This window comes from Phyllostomus hastatus, unplaced genomic scaffold, assembly GCF_019186645.2.
Source record: "Phyllostomus hastatus isolate PE091 unplaced genomic scaffold, TTU_PhHast_1.1 phas_contig_58, whole genome shotgun sequence".
Taxonomy (NCBI): domain Eukaryota; kingdom Metazoa; phylum Chordata; class Mammalia; order Chiroptera; family Phyllostomidae; genus Phyllostomus; species Phyllostomus hastatus.
The window spans coordinates 39,227,760-39,244,114 of NW_025333916.1; the positions used below are offsets into that span (position 1 = coordinate 39,227,760).

Below are 16,355 nucleotides of genomic sequence, written 5' to 3' on the forward strand. Positions count from 1 at the left end.
GTCTGTCCCTCTGGTGGAGTGAGGTAAAGCTAAAGGAAAATCCGCCCTGGCTGGCGTAGCTCAGTGGATTGAGCACGGGCTGCGAACCAAAGTGTCGCAGGTTCGATTCCCAGCCAGGGTACATACCTGGGTTGCAGGCCATAACCCCCAGCAACCGCACATTGATGTTTCTCTCTCTCTCTCTCTCCCTCCCTTCCCTCTCTAAAAATAAATAAATTAAAAAAAAAACAAAAACAACTACCTACATGAAATTAAAAAAAAAAGCTAAAGGAAAATCCCTCGTGCTGCCCACTGCTGTTACTGTGTTAAGTCCTTAGATGTGTTTTAACTGTTAGTCCTGGATTTAGGACTTAAACTATTAGGACACTAATGTGACTTGATTTTGCATATTTTTACTTAGTAATTGTTAGTTATGAAGTGTGCAGTTTTAAATAAAAATTCATTTTCAACTTTGATATACTTACAGAGCTCATACAAAGGAACAATTGACCTTTTTATATTTAGGAAATTTTTTAGTTTCACATATATATTTGATTATCATCTTAATGACAGTTTTTTGGTTTTCCATGCTTTTAATTAATGTTTTACCAAGTGATAGGCTCTTACTTTCATATGAAATACTTAACTTTTGGTGGTCTGTTATTTTTTAAGATTATAACCAAAGATAATGCAGATTTTGTTTGTCATTAACAGACATATGTAGAGTGTGTCGGTCAGAAGGAACACCTGAGAAACCTCTTTATCATCCCTGTGTATGTACTGGCAGTATTAAGTTTATCCATCAAGAATGGTGAGTCATCCTTGTAGAAAATTTTATGTCTGAGTTTTAGTTTTTGTCATCTATATAAGAGGGATTGTTTCAATGAACTTTTTCTATAATTAGTTATTAAGAAATTTTTGTTGTGAAATTTGTAAATTACCCATATTCTTTATTGCTGTGCTGTGTCATTTGGTATATTTTCTAGGTGTATGTGAGTACTGTTCATTTATTTCTGCCATGGAGAGATTTTGTTCATTGGAAATGTTAGGTTTTCTAGTTTTGCTGGGCATTATAATAGCTTACATTGTGAAATGCTTTGTGCCAGGTAGTGCACAGTATATTTACATATCTTTACTCATTAATCCTACAACAAAAACATGAGGCTGAGTAGCTATTATTATGTAGATGAGGAAACTGAAACGTAGAAAGGTTAACTAACTTGTGCTAGGTCACACAGCCAGCAAGTTAGTGACAGAAATAGAATTCAGACCTATACCCTAGGGTATTACCAGGCCAGAACTCCTGTTGATGTTTGCAGATTCTTTCATCTTCAGTTAGCTTTGAGATTACAATTTAAATCAATCTAACTTTTTAAAAAATTTTATTTTAATCATTGTTCAAGTACATTTTTGTGTCCTTTACTCCCATTCCAGCCCACCCACCCATCCCTCCCCACCTCCCTCCAATCTAACTGTTTTGATAGTAGGAGTACATATTGTTTTTCTTTCCTGTTAGTGCTTTGTACCTTAGAAGGCATCTGTTACTAAAACATTTTGGAATATTTTAAAGTGTAAAAGCTCTATGAAATGTAACATATCAATAAAACAGAACATTACCATATTTTGCAATGTATAACGTGCACTTTTTTGCCCAAATTTTTGAGGGAAAAATACCCGTGCATTGTACACGGGTATAATAATGGGTATAATAATCTCGTGTATAATGAGCACAAAAACGTGAGTGCACATTATACATGGCAAAATACGGTTGTTTTCAGTGAAATCTTCACATTTTCTTGTAATAAATATTGTACTTATGAGTGTATTTGTAATTGCAGCTTAGTTCAGTGGCTGAAACACAGTCGAAAAGAATACTGTGAATTATGCAAGCACAGATTTGCTTTCACACCAAGTAAGTTCTTTAGAAGTTTACTCGGCTTTTTTGGGTTATAACTGGTCATATGGGGGTATTTAACAAGTATGTAACAACTCCTATTTTCAATTAGTTTGTGTTTGATAGTAATGCAAAGTATTGCTGTAGTGTTTAGAAAATATTTTGAAAAATACATATCAACTCTTAACATACATATTGAGAGAGAGAGATTGATGTTTCTTTTTTCTTTTTCTTTTTGTTACGGACAGGTTCAAATGTATGTAAAGCTATAATGAGCCCACATGTACACATCACTCAGTTTGACCTGTTTTCATCTTGGGATCTTTACATGGCATTACTTATGCTTTTATTCTCTACCCCTCCATTCTTTTTAGAGCAAATGCCATTATTTATAATTTTATTGGTACATATTTTTGTATGTATCTCTAGAAAGTAAGGGTTCTTTTTGAAAAACATGAACTATTATGTTTATGAAAATTAATAATGCCTTGATATTATCAAATATATCACTGTTCAAATTTGGGATATCTTTTGAGTTAAAAGTGTGTAGGTTGAAATAGTAATAATAATAAGGACAAAGTTTTAACTCACTTTTTAAAAAAGATATTATTTATTTATTTTTAGGGAGAGGGGAAGGGAGGGAAAAAGAGAGGGAGAGAAACATCGGTGTGTGGTTGCCTCTTATGCACCCTCTATTGGGAACCTGGCCTGCAACTCAGGCATGTGCCCCAACTGGGAATCAAACCTGCGACCCGACCAGCACACAATCCACTGAGCCACACCAGCCAGGGCTTAGCTCACATTTTAAAATGAGACTTTTTAACCTCAATGTTTTGTGAGCATATAGTAAATATTTTGCAGGTCTTTAAAATTTCAATTATATTTTATAATTCCTGTACCCACTGATTATATTTAATGTTCATTGTAAACAGTTCAAGGACTGTACTGGCAAATTATGAAGAATTTGAAGCATAATTTTTATTCTGGATCCCTGTACATTGCCCTCTTCCCCCCAATTTTTTTGTTTATTTTTAGTACCTTGAGTTGCTGAATATAAATTAATATTAGTTTTACTGTTTTTTTATGTGTCGAGCACAATTTACTAAAGTCGTTACAGTTTCACTTTTGGAGCTTAATCATCACCATCAAAATGTTCTATTGTTTCATAGTCTTTTCTTGTAGGGCATAAATTTTATAACACACTGTAAGACTGAATAATTGAATATCTTTATGAAGTTTCATTAGAAATACTTGTGAGCTTTTTTACTTTGAGGTCGGTAAATTTTAGTTTTCATTTAACATTCATATGCTGTATTCTTTATCTTTCTCAAAACACTCTGGGTTAATGACTTGTTGTGTGTATCAGATATCTTCTGAAAGTAAATGATCTTTGTGGGTATGTTGTAAAAAGTTGCTGTTTGTTGATTGTTTATTACTTAATGTTTATAGCTGGGAACAGTTTTATGATAGTATGCTCATAAATCTTAGACATTGATTTTAAAATTTTACATATCATAATTCTTATTTTGGCCTCACTGGAGAAAGAGGTATTCTTTTATGTTCTTTTGCAGATACCTGTGTTTGAGCAATGGTTTACATTTGACCATTAAAAACCAAATTCTTTCTAAAACATGGCAAAACCGCTTTCTCTCAGTGTATTGAACAACACCTTACAGAAAGTTGGGAAGACCTGAATTTACATTTACAGTGTTAATTGTGCTAAAATTGAGGAGTAGGTGGCTAACAAATGCCCGTTGTCTGTTTGCTTCACATAAAACGAATCTGCTGCAGATTGTTGTGCTTTTGAGTACTATGTCTAAGGCTTGTAATTGGGAGTAAGGTTTATTCTTGATCACCTGTCATCAGCTTCACCTTTTACTCCTGTTTACTTTATCTGAGTTCTTATAATTTGGGAAACCAGATAATTATATTTTTTGAATGTTAACATGTGTGTAAATTAGCTTGTCATGAAGTTCATATCTATGAGTGAGGAATGCAAGCTTCTCTTGAATTTTTTTCCCTTGCTCAGAGGTCTTTTTTTGTTGGCTTCTACATGAATGTGGTATTATTACAAGTATGCGTTCATTTTTATAGGAAAAATACTAAGTATAATACAGATATTGAAAGTTAACCCCTGACTGGTATGGCTGAGTGGGATGGGTGTCCTACTGCAAAGCTTAAGGTTGCTGGCTCAATTCCCAGTCAGGGCACTTGCCTGGGTTGAGGGCCAGGTCCCTGGTTGGGAGCTTAGGAGAGTCAGTCAGTTGGTGTTCCTCTGGTATATCGATATTGCTCTCTCACCCTTCCCCTCTCTCTAAAAATGAATAAATAGAATCATTTAAAAAATTTAAGATTACTTTACATGCCTGTTTCATATTTATGAATTAAACTATTTTTTCAATCTTTGTGAAATTATATGTACTTTTTTCCTGTCCTAGTTTATTCCCCAGATATGCCTTCACGGCTTCCAATCCAAGACATATTTGCTGGACTGGTTACAAGTATTGGCACTGCAATACGATACTGGTTTCACTATACACTTGTGGCCTTCGCATGGTTGGGAGTTGTTCCTCTTACAGCATGTGAGTATTCATTCCTCTATGGTTGGAGTTAATTAAACATTGCATAACTATTTAATAATATAGAGTAATATTATATCATATTTTTGTTCAAATGATATTTAATTATTTGATATTACAGTGTTATATATTAGGAAAACCTCACTTAGGGAAAAACATCATTCACCTGAATTAAGAAGTATTTTTAAACAGGTCAGTTTCTTGAATGAATGTGGGAAATAAAACTATAGCATATAGGGGTTGACAATAAAAGTTCATGAAAGAATTGAAAAAGCAAAATCAAATTGTAGTTGGGAGGAACTTAAATTTTACCCCTTGGACTTTGTTAGAGCTTTCAGGGATTGCAAAAAATGGGTTCTTTTGAGATTTCCCCCTGCTTTTATAAGTCACTTGTATCAAATGGTCTTGAATAATTGGGAGACTTATCTTTTAAATATAGGAAGGTTGATACACTAACCCTTATTTGGTACTTTTTTGGTTCTTTATTGTTTTTGAAGACATGGAGAGGGATATGTGATACCAGAGTATATAGGTGTTGCGCGTGGGTCACCGGCCAGCAGTGACCACGGAACGCTGTGAATGGCTCGACGATAAACACGCGAGAAAAAATAACACATGCACAGAGACAGACTAGTTTCTGTGGGGAAGTAGGGACGAAATGGCCACCCCCCCAGTGGGGAGCGCGCTGATTTACTGTCCATACTTGCTTTTATTGGGATCATTTTGCATAATAATTCAGGTAAAGTACAGTACTCATTAGGGGGAAGTAAGGAACCATAGAAAACAAAGAACTCTGCCGGTGTATTGAGTTGGGGGTCAAAGAGCTGTAAGACTGAGGAACAAAATAGCTTCCTCCTAAGACCCTTCTCATTCAACTGAGAGCATTCTAAACAAAGAAGGTTTCACAGTAATTTACATGTTCTTTCTTAGGCCTGATCACCCAGGGAATTCGCACTTCTCAGTACCGAGCTGTACCACCCTGTCATTGTTTCAGGCTTAGGTGGAGCAAGGGAACTAAGGCAACCGAGAGATAAGGAGATTTTCTTCCAGACGCTGAGAACTCAGACTTTGTCAAAGCCGAGGAGTGAGGGTCCATCACCCCCCTTTTGCTGCAGCCCCCCAAGTCCTTCTTTTGGGGGGCCTCCCAAAGTGATCGTGCCTGGCTTAGGTCGTTTCCCCCCATAGGGGAATCTTACCCGTCTTTGGCTAACCGACCAAGCTTTTTTGGGGTTCAGTCATGAATAAAGCAGCAGAAGCAGCATTCCTGCCAGGGAGATAAGCTTTTGTCTCCTTGCTGGCTTACAGTTCCAAGGGCGTTCCCTTAGCCTTAGCTAGGCGGGGGTTTCAGCTTCTGATACCAGTCAGGGCGGTTCCCAACATATAGGTACGATTCTTTTGAGTTAAGTGCAAATGAGATATTTGAATAAGTATAATTAATATTTTTATGTCTCCTTAAGACACAATAAATTTGCTCATTTATGAAGATGAAAATCTTAGGAGATATACCAAATAGCTGAGTAGGTACTATTTTTTTATAAGAGATTAGTGAACTAGAAGATTGAGAACCAAGGAGTTCTCTAGGATGTAACTCAAAGAGACAAGACGTTGAAAGTACGAGGGGAAAACTAAGAGGTGGAGGCTACATCGAGTTTTTTTAGTATCTGTCTGATAAGTAGTTCCAGAATAAAAGAGATAATGGAGATGAGGAAATGATAGGTGTCTTGCTGATTGCTAGAGAGCTGATCATGGTAAAAGAAAGAGACTCAAATCCTGAATATCTTTTAAAGTTTTCCAGTTCTGAGTAAGGTGGTGAACAGATGTTTCACTTCCAAATTATCCCACAAATTAATGAAAATCAGGTTAATGTCAGGCTTAAATCAGTGAATTTTTTTTTTTCTGAAACCAGAAGAAAGCATAAATTTCAAATTGAATGCTAGAAGACAAATTCAAAATTTGTCAAAATTTTTGAACCTAAAATCTTCTACCCACAAATTCTCAGATGGAAGGGCTGTATACAGACATTTCAATCGATGCAGGGGCTTAGAAAGTTTATCACCTCAAATTATTTATGAAAATGTATATGAGAATGTACTGTCCTTAAATGAGCAAGGAGTCAAAAAGTGAAAGATGTGAACTATAAAGAAAAAGAAAACAAGTGTATCTTATAGCTAAATTGTAGTGATTATTAATCTATAATAATTAATAATTTTTAGGTAACAGCCTGGAACTAAAATTCTAGATGATCTTAACATGGGAAAAATTGTGAGGGTAGGATAAAAATGAGAGTTTTTTGAGTTCTCTTATTTGTGGGAGATGGGCTAGAAGTAGATAGGAAAAATACAGTGTAACTATGTGTTACAAGTATAGAGGTAACCAAATAGAGTCCAGAACTAGATCCACACCTGCATTGTTACTTGATTAACAATAGGTGCTACCACAGTTCAGTGGAAAAGATGATGTTTTCAGTAAATGATATAGCATCATTTGGATGGCCATATGGGGGAAATGAACCATATCATTATATCATACCTCACACAAAAACTAATTTGAGATGCATCATTAGCCTAAATGTGTAAAACCAAAATCTTTTAAAACAATGTAGAATTGCCATAAAAGAAAATACTGATAAATTGGACTTTAATTAAAATTAAGAACTTTCTTCATGCTGAGATACTCTTATGAGAGAACGGCATGCCACAGAGAGAAAATATTTACATTACACATACCCAACAAAGGACTTGTATCTAGAGTTCATAAAGAACTCCTGTAAATCAGTAAGAAAGAAGGCTACCCAGTTAAAAAGTGGACAGAAGATTTGAGTAGGTGTTTCTGGGAAGATTATCTAAATAGCCAATAAACACAAGGAAAGGTGCTCATCATTGTTGGTCATCAGGGAAATGTACAAGATCTGCTACATACTCAACAGGAATGGCTGAAATTAAAAGACAGGATGATGCCCGGTGGTTCTTAGGATGTGAAGCGTCTGGAACATGTGTGCATTGATGGTGGGAGTATGTATGATATAACTGCTTTGGAAAACTGGTGGTATCTGTCAATGCTAAATACCACAACTACTTTATGATGCAGCCATTCCTGGAAATATAGCTAACAGAACTGAGAGCTTTGTATCTGCAAAAAGATGCATATATAAGAATTATCATAGCAGCTTTGCCAGTAGTAGTTTAAAACTGGGACCACCCAAATGCCTACCAACAATAGTAGAAGGGATACACTGTGATTTATCCAATACAGTGGAATACTATTACATAGCAGTGAAAAACAGCTTAGTGTTGTGACATGGAATAGCATGGATGAATTTTACTTCTTTGAGAAAAAGAAGCCAGGCACAAAAAGAGTATGGATTGTATTATTGCATTTATGTGAAATTTAAAAATAGGCCAAACTGGTTTATGGTGATAGAGATCAGGTTACCTCTTGCCAGAGATAATGACTGGGAAGGTGCTTGAGGAAGCCTTCTGAGGAACTAGAAATCTTTTTTTTTTTTTTAAAGATTTTATTTATTTATTTTTAGAGAGAGAAGGGAGGGAGAAAGAGAGAGAGAGAAACATCAATATGCAGTTGCTGGGGGTCATGGCCTGCAACCCAGGCATGTACCCTGACTGGGAATTGAACCTGCAACACTTTGGTTCGCAGCCCGTGCTCAATCCACTGAGCTAGGAACTAGAAATCTTGAATATCTTGATCTGGGTGGCAGTTGTCTAGATATATACATACTGTATTTTGCTGTGTATAATGCTCTCCTGAGTATAATATGCACCCACGTTTTTGGCTCAAACTTTCAGGAAAAATATCTTTTGTTTTAATTTTTTTATTCAATTATTTATATTTAGAAACAAAACTGATTCTCGTATTCCAGGTATTATTTTGCATACAGATATTGTTATTGCTTTTTAGAGTCACACTTCTAACACATAAGCATAAATAAAATAATTAAAATCATCTATATAGATATGGAATTAGTATTACACTTGTATAGTGCGCAATCCTTATTTTTCCCTAAAAAATATGGGCACAAAAGTGTGCATTATACACAGCAAAACACAGTATATAAGAATTTACCCAAGCATGTACTTAAGGTTTATGTAAATTTTACTGTAATAAAAATAACAAAACAAAACTTAAAGGTAACTGCTAGAAGAATAGAAATAAGAAGATCACTTTTTATTCTCCAGAGTGGGAGTAGAAAACAATAAGTAATATATGTAAAGTCCAACAAAAGACAGGAAAGACAGGAAGAGAGGGCAGAGGGAAGGAAGTAAAAGAGAGGAAAGGATAAGATTGCAGCATTTATGATCATAAGAGTTTAGATTTCTCTTATGTGAGATAGCACCTCACAATTGTATACATTTAAAAGTGTTCCATTACAAGTGATAATTATGTACAGATCAGCCCAAATTGATGCTAGAGGGATTTGTTAGCAAATGCTAACAAAATGCAGGGAGAGTATTAATTAGCTAGATACATTTAAGATGAAAAGCTTTAAATGGGGAAAAACCTTATATTTCATATAAATAAAAGATATAGTTCTCTAATAAAATAAGACTTAAGAACTTTTATGTACCAGAAAACAGGACTTAATAAACATGTAAATCAGGACTTCTGATCAAGATGGAGGTGTAGGTAAACATGGCTCACCTCCTCACACAACCTCAGCAAAAATTACAACTAAACTACAAAACCACTGTCACTCAGAACCATCAGAAAATGGAGCTGTGTGGAAGTCAAACAGTCAAGGAATTAAAGAAGTCACATTCATTCAGATGGGTAGCAGGGGTGGAGACTTGGAGACATGGAAGTAGCTGGTCCCACACTCATGTGTGGTGGATAAAAATTGGGAGGAATATCTAGGGAGCAAGGGATCCCAGCCCCACACCAGACCACCCAGACCAGGGTTCTGGTGTCATGAAGGTAAGTCCCCATAACTTCTGGCTGTAAAAACCAGTGGGGATTGGGGCAGTGGAAGAAACTGGGATTCTCAGGCATCTCTTCTTAAAGGGCCTGCAACAGAGTTACTCAGACTCACCACCTCTAGGCTCTAGCACTGAGGCAGCAGCTGGAAGGGCACCAGTGGCATAAGAGGAGAAACTAAAGTGTCTGGCATGAGGGGGAGAGGGAGGGGATAGCTTCCTCCCAGACAAAACTCAGAGTTCAGGTAGTGGCCATTGTTCCTTTTCTGAGCCTTCCCACATGCAGAGCAGTGGTAGCATATCCAAGACTCCATCAACCTGGTTGAAAGGAGTTGCCCTGCCCTGGATGAACTAATAAGGCTCTGCTCCATCCAACTTACAGGCCTGCCCAAGTGGTTAATGGTGGCCTTTCTACATTAGGCCATGCTACTAAGACAGGAAATCAAAGCACTTCTACCTAATATATAGAAACAGACACAGGGAGGCTGCCAAAATGAGGAGACCAAGAAATAGGGCCCAAATGAAAGAACAAATCAAAACTCCAGAAAAAGAACTAAACAAGTAAAGATGGGCAGTATATCAGATGCAGAGTTCAAAACACTGGTTATTAGGATGCTCAAGGAACTCGATGGGTACTTCAGCAGCATAAAAATGATCCAATCAGAAAGGAAGATGACACTAAGTGAAATAAAGAAAAATTTACAGGGGCTCAAAAATGGAGTGAATGAAGCTGAGAATCAGATCAGAAAAAAACAATCAGAACAAAAGGAAGAAAAAAGAATCCAAAAAAACAAGGATAGGGTAAGGAGCCTCTGGGGCAACTTCAAACATACCAACATTCACATCATAGGGGTGCTAGAAGGAGGAATAGAAAGAGCAAGAAATTGAAAACTTCTTTGAAAAAATAATGAAAGAAAAATTCCCTAATTTGGTGAAGGAAATAGACATACAAGTCCAGGAAGCACAGAGAGTCCCAAATAAAGTGGATGCAAATTGGACCACACCATGACACATCATAATTAAAAATGCCAAAGGTTACCCTGGCTGGCGTAGCTCAGTGGATTGAGTGCGGGCTGGGAACTAAAGTGTCCCAGGTTCGATTCCCAGCCAGGGTACATTCTTGGGTTGCAGGCCATAACCCCCAGCAACCGCACACTGATGTTTCTCTCTCTTTCTCTCTCTCTCTCCCCTCCCTTCCCTCCCTAAAAATGGATGAATAAAATCTTTAAAAAAAAATGCCAAAGGTTAAAGATAACGAGAGAATATTAACAGCAGCAAGAGAAAAGCAGAGAGTTACCTACAAAGTAGTTCCCATTAAGACTGTCGGCTGATTTTTCAAGAGAAACTTTGCAGGCTAGAAGGGACTGGCAAGAAGTATTCAAAGGGATGAAAAGCAAGTACCTACAACCTAGATTACTCTATCCATCAAAGCTATCATTTAGAATGGAAGGGCAGATCAAGTGCTTCCCAGACAAGGTAAAACGAAAGGGGTTCATCATCACCAAGCCATTATTATATGAAATGTTAAAGGGACTTAATTTAAGAAAAATGATTAAAAATATGGGCATTAAAATGGCAATAAATTCACAACTATCAACAATTGAATCTAAAAAACAAACCAAGCAAACAAGCAGAACAGAAACAGAATCATAGATATGGAGGTCATTTGGATGGTTACCAGTTGGGAGTGGAGAGGGAGTGAATGAGGGCAAAGGTGCAGGGATTAAGAAGCACAAATTGGTTGTAACAGAATAGGCAGAGGGGTAATGTTAAGAACACTATAGGAAATGGAGTAGCCAAAGAACTTACATGTATGACCCATGGACATGAACTCAGGGGGTTGGATTGCCAGAGGGAGTATGGGATGCTGGGTAGAAGGGGGTAAAGGGGGAAAAATTGGGAAAACTGTAATAACACAATTAATTATATTTATATATAAATAGCACAATTATATTTATATATTTGTATATATACATGTACATATGTGTATAGATATATACACACATTTATATATAAATATATGTGTGTATGTATCTATACACACACACACACACACACACACACACATAGATACAGACATGTAAAACATCCACAGTCATAGTGGAAGACTAAACACCTTTCTGAAACCAGTAGATCAAGTAATCAAAAATTAAGTTAGGATTTAAGAGGATTAGAGTAACACAGTTAAGAAGCTTGATTTCTGTTGTGACTTGTTTATACATACACAATCAAAATCTAAACTACATATACATATACATATGTACATATGTACACAAGTACATATTCTGTAATATTTTTTCTTTAAGTTAGCAATGTATCCTGGCTGTCTTTCCATGTAGGTACATGTTGAGCTACCTTATTTTTTAATGAATGCATAGAATTCTGTAATAAGGAAGCCTATCATTTATGAATTCATTTTCCTATCTGCAGACATGTAGTTTGTCATCAGTTTTACTTTGTTACAGGTGTACTTGCTTTGAATACTTATATACACATGTAAATAATACATTACAGAAAATTTTGACTTGGCTTTTGAAAAGTGCCATTGAAGTTACTGAAAATTTCTGATGCAAGGCTATAGGGAAAGTTTAAACTAATATACAAATTCTGGTTTTACAGAAAATTTCAACTGTTCCTCTTTGCCCCCACTTCCAAATCTATTCCTGCCTTTTCTGACTGAGAGAGTAAGGGGATGATGGCTGTGCATTCACCTATACCTTTGCTTTTCCCTTCATAGTCAGATTTAAGATTTTCTCTTTTTGAGGACCCTTGTGTCTGTGGTTTTAAAAAATAGTTGTTAGTTTGCTGCTCATGGCATTGGAGCATATACTCTGTTGAGAAGTCCTCTTAATAAAAAATCTGTACTTCCAAAACTGAAACCCTTTAATTTCATGAGCCAGACTCAAGGAATTTTAGAATTCTAGGTTAAAAAAATTCTCTATATTGTTTTTGGAGGTATCTGTACTTTAGATTTTTTTGTCTTTTCAGAAATTTAAGCTTTCAATAAAAACAAGCAAGGGAATCTAAAATCTAAACTTTAAATATATTTGTGTAACTTACTCTTCACTGTTAGTATTTTTATGCTTGACTATTTTTAAAAAGTTTAGTTTTTTGAGACTTAGCCTTGCAAAGACTAAATGTTTATTTCAGTGGCATTAATGATGTTACTTCACCTCTGTTCAGATGAGCAACTGGTGCAGACTCCAGCCAGCAGGGTCTGTGTGTTGTGGCTGCAACAAACAAATTCACAAGAACTGTAGAAGCCTCTGGAGAAAAGGGACAGCATGTCCACTCTCTGAGTGAGAGAGGGCCCCTATCTGCCTGGACAAGCTTTTATTGCTTTTCTGGGCACATTATGTCTAGGATGGTCCTCATTTACTATGCACAGGTTCGCTTTAGGTGATGACCTTTTACAGATAACAAAGGAAAGAATGTTGCTAATACTTCAAAGAAAGGGATGTTGCAGATGCAAGGAAAAAAGTGGTTGAACTAGTTACCACTCCATACTTGGGAGGTTAGCACAGACTTTAAGAAGTTATTTTAAAGATGTGGAGTAAATATTTGCTGCCTCGATTCAGGGTGAGGGAGTTTTAGCAAAAAGCAAACCTTAAAGCAGCTTAGGTACAATGCAGACCTGATTCCCCATGGGAAAACCCATCTGTGGGCCCGGTTCCTGTGTGCTGACTCACTCCCCATCATTTTTCTGAATCAGGGGCTGGGCTATATTCACCACTGCCATGCAGATAGGTTCCCTATAAGCAACTAACTGTGTGATTCATGACAGGAGTTGTGACTGTGTGCTATTGTGCTCTTTTTTGGTAGGCCGCATCTACAAGTGCTTGTTTACTGGCTCCGTGAGCTCGCTACTGACACTGCCTCTGGATATGCTGTCCACGTAAGTATGAACCTTGTGATGGTGGAAGGCTACATTATATATGTAGATGGTGCTTGTTTTTCTTCTGTGTATTTGTTTTAATTTGAAAAGTTATTCTGTTCTGAGGTCAAATAATAATTTTTATATCTTATTTTAATAGTTATAGGTACAGTAGAAACACCTCCTTCTCTCTCTCACATGCACACACACACATGCTGTTTGTTTTAAAACATACCTGTCTTAAAGGACTGTTTTGTAATAGTGAGACAGCTTGTTAAATAGGCTGTCATGTAATGTAGGATATATACTACTATATTCACATGGTAAGTTAATTTAAATGTGTTTTTAACAGTATAAACATTTGAATTCAAATTTATTTTTTAAATGTTCCTTATGATTATTTGAGGATGAACTCTAAAAATTTGTTCACTCGTTTTTTTCTGTATCTCAATTTGAAGTTAAGCATTGTAATTGCATTTCTTGGGAAAGATATTTGTGTTTGTTTATTTTTAAACAATCTAGTTTTTTTAAAACTTTTTTAAGAATTTATTTTTAGAGAGGGGAAGGGAGGGAGAAAGAGGAGGAGAGAAACATCAATGTGTGGTTGCCTCTCGTGTGCTGCCCCTCGTGTGCTCCCCCATACTGGGGACTTGGCCTGCAACACAGGCATGTGCCCTGACTGGGAATTGAACCAGGAACCCTTTGGTTCTCAGGCTGGCACTTATTCCACTGAGCCACACCAGCCAAGGTTGTGTTTTATTTATTATGGATGTCGGAATTAGAAATGCTGTAAATGATTGACTGTATCAAGGTCATTAGATTATTAAGCCTGCAGAAGATTATACCAAATTTGCTAAATCTTTTGTGCCCAGTTGCCCTTAGTGTTCTGATCCCTATGTCAGTAAAGGCAAAGAGCAGTGATAGACTCTTTTGTGGATCAGAAGCATTCAGAGTATAGCACCATCAAAGTAAGCTAGCCACATGGCAACAGAAGAGACAGGAGAGTCTGTTACATTTCTCACAGGACAGAAATTGAGGAAGAGATCTTTTTAGTCTTTTGTGTCTGTGTTATTTTGATCATGGTGGAAAATACTTATTAGAAACATTACCTGTATCTGCAACACATTTACTGGCTGCTTGTATCTCTTTTTGGATAGAATGGGTGAGTTGCGTTACATTTGTTTCTATGACAGTGTAGGGAGCAGACAACATAAAAGGTTTTGAATTTCAACCTTATTTATATTAGAATTTTTTTTGTTTTCATTATTGAAGAACAGCTTTAATTAAGTAATATTTAGAAGTGGACAGGGGCCTTGAAATTAGGGCACTAATTGGCTATGACAAAAAGGAGAATCAGTAATTTGACACACTTTAAAGGTTAGAAATGGTGTAAGAAAATAACCCTTTGTATAAAAGTATAGACCTTCTGTGAAGTGATGCAATAGAAACAAATTGGACAACATTCCTGTTTCTAGACATTATATTTTTTATCTCGGCCATACACAGTCTTAGTCTAGAAGCCAGAAAAATCAGTCTTAAATGGCTCAGATGTTATTCATTGAATCTTTGTGTATATGACATAATTCATCTCTGGCTTTCATCTAGGAGTTGTATATAAAACAAAGATGCATATCAGAAGTAGCAAGGGTGGTTAGAAAAAAGCAAGGGTGACTGCTGAGAGTTATGGAAGTTGTATTTTTTTTAAGATTTTATTTATTTTTAGAGAGGGAAGGGACGGAGAAAGAGAGAGAGAGAGAGAGAGAAACATCAATGTGTGGTTGCAGGGGGCCATGGCCTGCAACCCAGGCATGTACCCTGATTGGGAATCGAACATGTGGAAGTTGTATTTTAACATCTATAAAACATTTCAAAGAGGGCAGTCTTGTTCCATTTTGTTCAGGGTTAAAAATCCAAATATTGTAGTTTTGAGAATATATTGTAGTAGCAAGTCAATATCTCAGTTGTCTAAAAATGGTGACTTGAGTTTCCATTTGTGTTGCTTAATAAAGCAGGGGTATATGTGTACATGTAAACACTGTGTGCAAATTTTGGGCATTAGGTTAATGTATAGCAAAATTACCACGGAAGCTCACTTAAGTTGGCAGATGCCCCTTTTCTCTCTGATCTGGTTGGTTAGTGGGCCTCCTGAATTGCCTTTATGAGACTACTCATTCCCATGGGAGGAATGCTAGAGGCATGGTGAGATTAGTTGAAAGAAATTGTAAACATGGTTTGGTTTTATAATCCCATGCTGCCTTTTACAATTTGAAGGGTTGAGCCACTTTTTTTTCTGAGTAATTGTTTCATTTTCTCTATGGTAGTATTTTACTTTTGAAATTTTACTTTAAATTTCTTTAAAATTTTAAAAAAATTATTATTGTAAAAAATTTTAAATAACATAGCAGCTGCTACATATTCTGTAGCCCAGTTCTTCAGGTCATCTCAGAGCACAGCATATTGGTTAACTTTCTTCAAGATATACCATCCCTAAAACTTAGTGGCTTAAAACCATAGCCATTTGCTCATGATTCTGGTGGTCAGCAAATTGGGCTGGGCTCAGTTGGTCAGTTCATCTAATCAGTTGGGTTTGCCTTAGCTACTCATGTGTTTCACTAGGGTTGGACAACTAAGATGGCCCTAGCTGCCATGCCTTGGTTCTCCTTCATGTAGTCTCTCATTCCAGAAGGCTAGTGGCGCTTTTTTATGTCATGTCTCAGGGCAATACTCTAAAAGGGTGAGAGTGGAAGTTAGCAAGTTCTTTTCTAGGCTCTCGAACATGGGCAACATAACCTTTTGTCTAGGCAATTCACAAAACCAGCCCAGACTCAAGTTGTGAGGGAAAAGGACTCTACAAAGTTTGTCATTTAAAATCAACAGCAGTTGTTATTCTTATTGCTGAGGACAGGGAAGGAGTAAAGAAAGGGGTAATTTAGTCCAGACTATCAAAGTTTTAATGGTTTGGAGGGTTCTTTAGAAAGGGAGTATTAAGATTCTTCTTTTGATTGCTCTTAAGATTCCAGATAATAATGGCCACATCAGTTAAGTTTGGAGCTGCTACTCCAAGGTATCCCAAATTGACCCTTCCTTAGGTTTTCCATGGA

At 36.5% G+C, this 16,355-nt stretch overlaps 1 protein-coding gene across 2 annotated transcripts in view; it reads left to right on the forward strand.

Annotated features, from left to right (window-relative positions):
• Positions 1 to 16,355, forward strand: part of MARCHF6 (membrane associated ring-CH-type finger 6) — a 69,547-nt gene that overhangs the window by 12,659 nt on the left and 40,533 nt on the right. For both annotated transcript variants that reach the window (XR_006786729.1, XM_045847833.1), the window contains exons 2-5: positions 694 to 790; positions 1,818 to 1,891; positions 4,312 to 4,455; positions 13,203 to 13,275. Coding sequence is in view for 1 of the 2 variants with exons in the window: in XM_045847833.1 (XP_045703789.1) it covers positions 694 to 790; positions 1,818 to 1,891; positions 4,312 to 4,455; positions 13,203 to 13,275 (388 nt within the window). In the remaining variant the exon portion in view is untranslated. The remainder of the gene's footprint in view (positions 1 to 693; positions 791 to 1,817; positions 1,892 to 4,311; positions 4,456 to 13,202; positions 13,276 to 16,355) is intronic.